This window comes from Benincasa hispida, chromosome 4, assembly GCF_027475165.1.
Source record: "Benincasa hispida cultivar pf3 chromosome 4, pf3_genome.v1.1, whole genome shotgun sequence".
In the NCBI taxonomy this organism is placed as follows: domain Eukaryota; kingdom Viridiplantae; phylum Streptophyta; class Magnoliopsida; order Cucurbitales; family Cucurbitaceae; genus Benincasa; species Benincasa hispida.
This window is the reverse complement of record NC_143481.1, coordinates 32,395,253-32,405,159: the sequence shown is the minus strand read 5'-3', so window position 1 is coordinate 32,405,159 and position 9,907 is coordinate 32,395,253. Positions and strand designations below refer to the sequence as shown.

The 9,907-nt window shown below is 35.1% G+C and overlaps 1 protein-coding gene across 4 annotated transcripts; it reads right to left on the bottom strand.

Moving 5' to 3' along the window:
• Positions 1–2,683: 2,683 nt before the first annotated feature.
• On the bottom strand, positions 2,684–8,672 carry LOC120075480 (hypersensitive-induced response protein 1). Of its 4 annotated transcripts, none has more exons than XM_090312843.1 (7): positions 8,358–8,518; positions 7,685–8,188; positions 4,435–4,637; positions 4,171–4,291; positions 3,497–3,588; positions 3,311–3,407; positions 2,684–3,228 (listed from the first exon to the last, which is right to left on the bottom strand). In XM_090312843.1, the coding sequence occupies exons 3-7, from the start codon at positions 4,621–4,623 to the stop codon at positions 2,870–2,872; spliced, it is 858 nt and encodes a 285-aa protein (XP_090168969.1). In that variant the 5' UTR covers positions 4,624–4,637; positions 7,685–8,188; positions 8,358–8,518; the 3' UTR covers positions 2,684–2,869. The 4 variants fall into 4 exon arrangements, with proteins under 4 accessions (XP_090168969.1, XP_090168970.1, XP_038884834.1 ...); XM_090312844.1 differs by lacking the exon at positions 8,358–8,518 and adding an exon at positions 5,232–6,896 and having other exon boundaries at positions 7,685–7,829; XM_039028906.2 differs by lacking the exon at positions 7,685–8,188 and having other exon boundaries at positions 8,358–8,672.
• Between the last annotated feature and the right edge of the window lie 1,235 nt (positions 8,673–9,907).

Sequence of the window (9,907 nt, the reverse complement as noted above, 5' to 3'; positions counted from 1 at the left end):
AACATTTTGAAAAACAACCAAATTAATAGATTGCCAAACAAGGCTATCTTCTAAACAATTGGTAACCAAATTCTAAGAAAATTAAAATTGAGTTTCAAAAATTAAATAAGATATTAAAAAATATTTGGAAAGAGAATAAGAAATCTAAAAGAATGGAAAAGTAGTTTAGTTACCTCCTCTGTAAATTGAAGGGCAATTGAAATTCATCCAGATTTTGTAGGTGGCTTTATATCAATAGGGTTTCTTTTTACTTTTACCATCTTTCAATATGACAGTGTAATTTTTTTTTATATGTATAAGAACAACTTTCATTGAAAAAAAAATGAAAAAATACACAGACATACAAAAAATCAGCCCACGAAAAAAGGGAAATCCCACTACAAGAAGGGACTCCAACTAAACAAGATCATGTCAATTGAATAATTACAAAAAACCTTTGAAATCGAAGCCCTGTGAGACACATAAAAGTGAACAAGAGACAAACTCTCCCTAGCATCCCTCTCAAGCCCCTTAAACACCCTACTATTCCTCTCACCCCACAAAAGCCAAACTATAGCATAAACACTAGCAAGCCAAAGAAAACGTCATCTCTCCCCAAACGGCGGATTGAGGAGGAACTCCTCGATCATCTCTCTAAAAACTCTGTGACGAACACATTATAACTTGTAGAAATACAAGTTATTATAGTTTTTTACTTAGAATAATAAGGATAGATAAGGAAAATATGTGTCAATTTTGTTAAGAATTCATGCTATATAATAAACATGCACCGAAGTATCTCATAAACACCCACTGACAGCATATCATGAATTATGTTGCGCCAAAGTGTCTATTTTGCAAACTAATTGCAGGACTTTGTCGCATGCGTGAAACCCCTATCCGATGAACAAACAATTGGTCGCATGCCTCGATCTCTAAGTCGGCACTAGCAAATCGCATGGCAAGTATTGAGAAGATTGACCATGATAGCAGTGTTGACATTCTCACCTACTGCGTCAGACGACAGCGATTTATCAGAGTGGGAATCCCACCAATTGTCAGTGCACGGCTCTATAAATAGAGTCTTGACGCCATGAAGAATAGAATCTACAAATGGAGAGACGGAAGTTTTTACGAGAGAAAATCTCACTTCAATACTTCACCCCAATTCATCATCAAAGCTTCGTCGGAGCAAGAGTCTGAGAGGGCCTTCACCATACACCCAACCATTATATTACCAGCAGCCCTGACATTCATCTGTGGGAAGCAAGAAATTGCTAACAACAGCTCTTACCTTATCTCTTCAATTCTTTAGTTGTTGTATTGCATTTTGTTTAAGAGATTACTCATATGTGTATCTAACAACAATATTTCTATTTCAATATCATCATGTCCACTTTCATCATCTTCTCTACCTTCACTTCCACTTTATCTGTTCATCTGTGTATCTAACAACAATATTTCTATTTCAATATCATCATGTCCACTTTCATCATCTTCTCTATCTTCACTTCCACTTTATCTGTTGTCATGAGTAGCTAAGTCCAACGGGGTAAGGGGAAAGATTAATACCATGATCTAAGTAGAATTCATGGGAGTTATTCTATTTGCTTAATGTATGAATATTAAAATGCTTACCTATGAGAACTCATTGAGTCAAGTAGCTACGACCAACTACCTAAGAAGGAAAGTAGTTGTGGATCTCATTAAGCAAAGCAAGAAGTGTTTCCAGAGATAAAAACAACCTTACCATCATGGCAATTTTATTCATGCATCATAAAAATATGATAAATGTGGTTGATCGCTGAGAGGTGTGCAATAACCTAAATTGCGAGCTAGGACAAACTCTCACTATAAGCTTAGTGATACAATATTGATCTTCCCCAAACTCTGCCTTCCCATATATTTTCCTTCATGTTAAGACTACTATTTCTCTCAAGTATTCCCATAATTTTATCTCATGGTTGTCTCTGTTAGTTAGAAACTCATAATTTTGTTATACTTGGCTCGATGACGAGAACTTTTGATTAGCACATGATTGCTGCATCTAAACATATAATATTGATATCACATCTTCAATCTAGTATAGCTCACAATAGACGCATGATTAATATCGCAACAGCACACATCCACCCGAAAGTCTAGAAAAGTAGCCCCAAACAAGGCTTGCAAACTCAGTGCCAAAGAACATGATTCAAGTCTTCCTCTACCTTCCGACAACGAATACAACAGAAGGAGCCAACCAGTAAAGGCAACTTTCTAACAAGCCTATCCAAAGTACTAATACGCTCATGAAGAACCTACCAAGTAAAGAATCTAATCTTTCTAGGGACCTTAATCCTCCATAAGGAAGAAAAAACTGACTCACTCGAAGGAGAAGGATTAACTAGACACTAAAAAAAAAATACTTACACGAGAACTAATCCAATGTTATAAGGCTCCAAACTCTCACATCTCACCTCCCAAGATAGAAGTGATAGACATCCAAAAAAAGAGAGGAGAGCAACACATCCTGTCATTTCTCTATTGAAAAGAGCACAATAGAACCCCCAAAGGAAAACGAAAAGTATTGGAAAGAGCACGATAGTGTAAATAAATTCGGTCCAATTTCCTTGTTTAAAGCGTACTTCAAAAAGTAGATGTTTTTTTTAGTCCAACAACGATAAACATTCTTTTTTTCTAACTTCCTATTCTAAAATTTTAGTTTCATCAAAAATAGTCTTTTAATTAATCTAAATGGTTTAACACACTATTTTAAATGAAAACTATATGTATCACTCAGAACAATGAAAATACGCAAATAAAACAAAACAACCAAACCCATTATACAAATATCATCTTCTATATACTTAATATACCATCTTCACAAGTGTCTTCAATCTTTACCCGTCTACTGAGTTCGGCCTGCTTGGAGAAGACCATCTCTGATCTGTGAAGCAATATCTTTAACTGCACCAGGTCCATGTGGGATGAAAACAGAATTAGACTTCGATGATGCTCCGATCTCCTTCATCGTGTCAAAGTATTGAGTCACAAGAACCATGTCCATGACATCCTTAGATGTCGTTCCAGGGACGTTTTCAGCAAATGCTAGCACACTGTCTCTGAGCCCATCAACAATGGCTTGACGCTGCCGTGCAATACCGAGCCCAGCCAGATACTTGGATTCGGCATCTCCTTCAGCTCTCTTAATCTGCAATATCTTCTCTGCCTCAGCTTTTTCACTTGCAGCAACTCTCAGTCTCGCAGCTGTTTATACAAGAAAGTGACTCATCCACCATATCAAAGGTTTGAACTAGCATTCATCACTAATTGGTTAGTATTTCATTACCTGCATTTATTTCATTCATTGCTCTCTTTACATGCTCGTCTGGTTCAATGTCCACAATCAGAGTTTGAACAATCTCATATCCGTAAGCTGACATGGCCTACATGACCAAAATACAACAAAGATTAAGATTTACATCCTCAAGTTGGTTAATTCTGGATCATGAAGGGAGAGAGCAAAACAAAGTACCTTCTCCAGCTCGTCTTCAACGGCCTTTGCAATATCATTCTTCTGTTCAAAAGTAGAATCTAGGTCCAACTTTGGAACACTTGCCCTAATAACTAAAACAACAAAACGATGCAACATCTACTTTAGTTATTGCTCGACAAATTTATGACCAAATTAGGGTCAATAGTAAGAGTTTAAATAAAAGGCAAGTGCTGAAAGAAAACTTGGTGCCAATCTCTCACTCATAGTTCAGTAATTGTTTTGAAATCTTAGCCCGACACCAAAAATTTGTCTCTAAGATTTCAAAAACGGCAGAAAATAGAATACGAAACATAAGATATGGTCTTTAGATTTCTTTGGCAAAGAATGCAAGCCTTAAATCTTTCTAACAAGATAGAGCAATATAAAATGATTGGTGTGCCTATCAAAGTTTCCTAACAAGATACAGTAATAAACTGAAGATGGTTGATGTAACTACTACACTGCAAACATTATTTATGCTAATTAGAATTTCTTCCCTTAGCGAATTATTATTTATTCTATCACATTGGTCAGATATTATACCCAAAGGAAAATGTTTCCTGGTAGTAGTACCCATCAAGACATAGTAAATGGGGAAAGGGGAACCATCACTTAAAAACCACTTGAAATTAAATTCCTACTAAAGTATTGAACAAAAGAATTTCATAGTATACCATCGAAAACATATGCTTGAATCTGTTCTCTTGTATTGCTAAGCTTATAAAAAGCATCCGAAGCCTTGTCTGCTAGGGCTCGGTATTGAATAGAGGCAACGACAGTGACAAAAACATTATCCTGAAAAAATCCAGACAATAAATTAACATTAAGAATAGTAAACTTATAAACATTGATTGCTCTGAATCTCTAGCTAAAGGAGCTTCTTATTTCCTCTTCTAGAAGAGAAGACAACCAATTGTTAATGTTTTGCAGAAACAAACCTTTGTCTTCGTCTCACAGCGAACGTCAAGCTGCTGGAGACGTAAAGAAAGATGACCAGCTACCTGGCTTCCAAGGCACCATGGTAGACAATGGCAACCAGGTTGAAGCACATCGTCAAATTTCCCAAATGTTTCTCTGATGGCTACAGTTGACTGGTCAACTTGAATGCAACCAAAGGCTTGACCCATTTTTGAGTTATCAACTGTTCAACAAGAGAAGTACATGATCACAAAGAACAAACTAATAGTAAAAAGAAAAATGATTTTGAACTTGTATCTTCTTCAAGAAAATATGGTTACAGTTTAACTAAAACCATCCACATGTTAAAGTCAGCAAATAATTACAATTCTTCTTTTGACTCTCGGGACACAATAAGTGAAGTCAGTTCTAACTATTTATTATATAATTTTTAAGAATACAATTTATTATCTATTCGTTTCCAAAAAAAAAATACAATTTATTATCTATAAATCTGATAGAAATCATTCCTATTATTGGTACTCAAGGATTTAATCTCTCCCGAATACTCACTACTAGGCTAGCCAAAAAGGATACCCCCTTCTCTAACGCTCAGCCCCACCCCCCACCCCCCAAAACACACACACACACACACAAAATTCCCCCAAATAGTCCGAACAGAAACTGACATGGGCCAAGCATAACACCATAATTTCTTCAGTCCATTTTCCCTTCTTCCTACCATAAAGATATACACATTCTTAAAAGGCGCTTCTATAGCTGAGAGATAGAATGAAATGAAAGAATATTCAATAACCAAACTTTTAGAAGGACGTACCGAGACTCGCTCCAAATTGATGAGTGACATTCCTCCGACATATAAAAACTTATGAATGATATTACCTTATTTAATACTCTAAAAACACAAAAGCCAAACAGCTTTAAATTATATAAGCCAACACCAAAAACTGCATATTCAAACTTAGAGATTCCGTGCAGGTAATTAATATTAGAAATTAATTTCCTCAATCCAATCATGCGTAATCTACAACTTTCTGCCAAGATCTTCACATTAAAAATGAAGATTATATGGCTCTGGAGAAATTAGAACAAATCACGCTAACTTTCTTTCATAGGATCCATTTTGAAGTAGTCCAGATTCTTCCATCCAGAGAAAGATCTGAGGAAAAAGGGGGAAAGAAATAGGCCTCTAGGCTTAAAATCATCAAATTTAAGACCTTATATGGTATGTGTATTGAGGATCGAGAGCAGATAAAAACCATTGGCACTTCAATTAATTTTTGGCTGGATGAGCAGGAAGAGCATATAATTAGAAAGAGAAATAGACTTAAGATTAAAATGCCATCATTCCTACATAACCATATTCAGGATAAGGAACTATGTTCAGGGTCACCATTTTGAACCAAAAACAAACTTTTTATTGATATATTAAAAAATTCACAATAACCAAGTTCTTTAATGTTTCCCTTTTCGATATCTAATGCCAAAGATTTAAGATCTATCTAAGTTAGCCTTCAACTTGCAGACCATTTCAAAAACCTTAAGTATAGGGAACAAATATTGGATTTTTAGGCAATAAGCAAGTTAGCCTTGCTTCAAAGAAGCAAGATGTGTGCAGCAACATGCCTCAGTATGTTTTTTAGTTAGTTTTTTTAGAAATAAAAAGATTGTTTAAATATTCTCATTTCTTTAAACAAACTCTTACAAGTGCATCAGTCTTATACACGCTTGAAGTTAGGTTTACAGTGCAAAAATCTCAACTTTGCTTGTTTTCTCTGGTATAAGGAAGATGAAAGTTTAGTTTTAGAACTCAAGGATACAGTTGTACAACCTATAGAACAGATCTTGTTCAAGTAAGGTCATATTGATGACAGATATTTGATCTAAAAATTCAAATAACCCTTCTAAGAAATTCTTGGAACATATCCAAACCTCTCTGCTCTATCAAAATTTCTCGCTGCCCATAAAAATTTGTTACCCAACCTACCACCCCCCATGAGATTTATGGACAACAAGAAGGCCCTTCCAACACATTGGAAAACAGCCACCTTCCTCTCACCCCCTAAGATCAATTACCCCCACTGAAGGTCCCCAAGATTCAAGGTCAACAACCCCTCCCCATCTTGAACTCCATAGAGTTTTTATCACTAACCTGTATTTATTATTATTTAGTATTCTTGAAACGTGAAGAAAAAAGAACAAAAGTCCAAAATAATCTGTTTCAAAGTAGCTCTTTTCCCCAGACCCCTCATATTCTAGCTAAGAATATTCAAGGAAATCTAGGAGAATGAATTCTTAAAATTATGAAGGAAGTGAAGCTCTTCTTTGGGTCAATTTCTTGTGATATGTGAAGGAAAAATCCTAACAATCGTTTATCCTCTATCAAAACCTCCTAGACTATAAGTTCGCTAAGATTATTTGTTTGCACATCCTCAAGCTGTTCATATACAGTTGAGCCCCCCCCCACCAGCAATGCAAGGACCTACAACATAACATCTATGTATTCAATAATATGGGAGTGATTCGCAACACTGTACATGTCAAGATTTTGGTGGTTTCTAGATATCTTTAAAAAAATATATAAAAAAAGGTATTGGATGCTAAACAATTGAAGAAGATTGAAACAAGAATCCAATCTTCAAAAAACAAGTAAAAACTTCATCAGGAAAGAGAAGAAAAAATACCGTAAAGCATGTTTTAAATTAGATGATCATAAGATAATATTCATGTGATAGCCGTATACTGATGAATAAGAGGCCTCATCTTAAAGAGAGAAGCCAGCAGATAAAGCCCAACTGGCTATCATATTATTAGAAATGTTAGCTATTATATCTTATGCCATCTTGCAATACAAAACGAACTCAGCCCAAGTCTAGATATACCACCGAGAGACTTGAACATAAGGAGGAATTATATTCCCATATACACCCTATAATCCACAACTCTACTATAAATAGGAAAATGTTTAGCTATGTTTAGATTAGCTATAGAATGACTTCATAATTTAAACATAAAACAACCAAAAAAAATTAACATATCTAACACGAAAAGGGAAGCAAACCACAATTAAAGCAAGGAGATAAACGACTATTACAACATTGAATTAGATAAATAAATAATCCATATGGATTCAAGAAGCTTCTTTTGCAATCAAGAGCAAAACATTCTAATGCAATAGACTTTCTAGCTAATTGAAACATGAAATGGCACAAAAGTCAACAAACACAGTTAACAACATGAAACGGTACAAAGGATTAAAGCAACGCTCACCAAAAGTCACTGCTGAAGTCCAGAAAAAGGCAAAATAAAAAAAAATCAAATTTAGGTCTGGAGCATCCCTTGCCACAGTTGCAAGGAGTTGAAATAGTTAGGAAGACAATAAGTCGAATTAGAGGATATTTTTAATAATTTTTCTAATGATTCCAATGAAGACTTCGTATTATGATGTGGATGAAAACCGATAGCGAAAGCAAAAGGATCTGTCAAATATTTGGTCCCACCACAAACGTTGATGGATAGATATTAGAGGATAAGGCCAAAAAGTAGAAGTAACCAATTAATTGATTCCTTTGAACAGGTCAAGCAACTGAATAAAGTCGAGAGCATTAGAAAAGTAAGCGCCAGCGTCTTCCCAAAAGGATAATAAAGAATTCCACACATAGGTTCATACATCATATAATGGGAAAAACAAAGTTATAAGGATATAGATAGCATCCATTTCACGATTCACTTCAATTCTTCCACCAAAAACAGAGCCCTCCACCATCAACTTTTCTACAAGTAAACTCATGAATTCAACTAAAACATATGTGACTCAAAAACTCAAAAGGAACGTAACCCTAATTCTTAAACATGGGAAAAATTTTCAAAAAAAAAAACCCTACTGATAGCAAAAATTGAAAGCAAATAATGCAAGGAAGGGGTTGAAAGCTGTTACACTGACCTGGAAAAAGCTCTGGTTCTTGGTGGGAGAGCAGAAAATCAAAGAGAAAGATGAACAAGAACTGTGAAACGGATTGATTTTAAATGGGTTTTGTGGAAATAGAAGGAAGCCGGAAAGAGGGCTGTGATTGCGTCGAAGAAACAAACAGAAACCAACGGGCCTTCGCTTTGTAGTTAGCAGCGCTTATTATACTTTTCGTTGGCGATTTGCGCGTTTGGCTTTGGACTTTTCAATGTACCAAATTTTCTTATACTATTAGATAACACCGTTTTGTTACGAATATTCTAATTATGGTTTCAAATGTTATTCCCTAGCTTAAGAATTTTTTTTAAAATAATGTTTTTTTTTAAATATAATGACAAAAATAGGGTTGGAGGAAAAGTATTCTCAAAAATAGGTTTTTAAATCGTGTACCGGTTACACAATTAGCTCTAAATCGTGTACAGGGTACCCGAGTCCCTGTCCATCTGACACGCTCAGTCTGTCGTGGCAGTCATGTAGGAATGCAGTCAGGTAGGATTGACTGAGGTAATCGTGTGCTAAGTCGTGTACCCGATACAATACTTCCTCTCCATTAAATCGCCGCTTGCCCCTTCTTCTTCCTCACTGAGAGCTTTCTGCCTTCCGAACGAAAATTTCTCCGTCCGAACGGTTTTGCTTCTTTTGTTGCGTTTCTTTGTCCAAAATTCCAAAATCTTCTTCATTTTGCTTCTGTCTTGTGCATCCAAACACCTCCATTTGCTCGAAATCATTCGTCCGTTCGTCCATATAACAGTTGTGTTTCTCCATTTGCTCCAAACGCCCTCGTCCGTACAAAATTGTTCGAAATCGTCCTCCATTTGTTCATCCGTCCAAAATCGTCCGAACGCTTCTGTGGTAAAATTCTTTCTCTAGTTGTTTTTTCAATATATAATCGTCCGAACTTAGATCTTATATTTTTTTATTTGTTTGGACTGATTTAAACTTAGAAATATATGTATGTTAAAATTAGAAATATATGTATTTGTTGGGTTGATCTTATATGTATATGTTTATAAATCTTAAATATTACATCTTATATTTTTTTTATTTGTTTGGGCTGATTTAAATTTAGAAATATATGTATGTTAAACTTAGAAATATATGTATTGGTTGGGCTGATCTTATATGTATTTGTTGGGCTTATGTATATGTTTATAAATCTTAAATCTTTGATTTTATATTTTTTTTATTTGTTTGGGCTGATTTAAACTTAGAAATATATGTATGTTAAACTTAGAAATATATGTATTTGTTGGGCTGATTGATGCGTTATTTTATGGAGTGAAATTATGGATGATATGCGATGGTGAAATTGCGTTGAGCACTCAAGTTTCCTCAGCGGAATCCAAGTGTAAATTTCACTGAGTTTCCTGGTAAGTCCAAGGTCGAACTCAGGGATTTGTGAAAATAGGTTGCGATGGTAATTTTTATGAAAACTTTGCGGTAATCAAATAAATCAATAGTTGTTGAGGTTGTTGTTTATGATGATGAAAAATAAATAAATGCGGCAGAGTTTGAAAAGAGTTGAT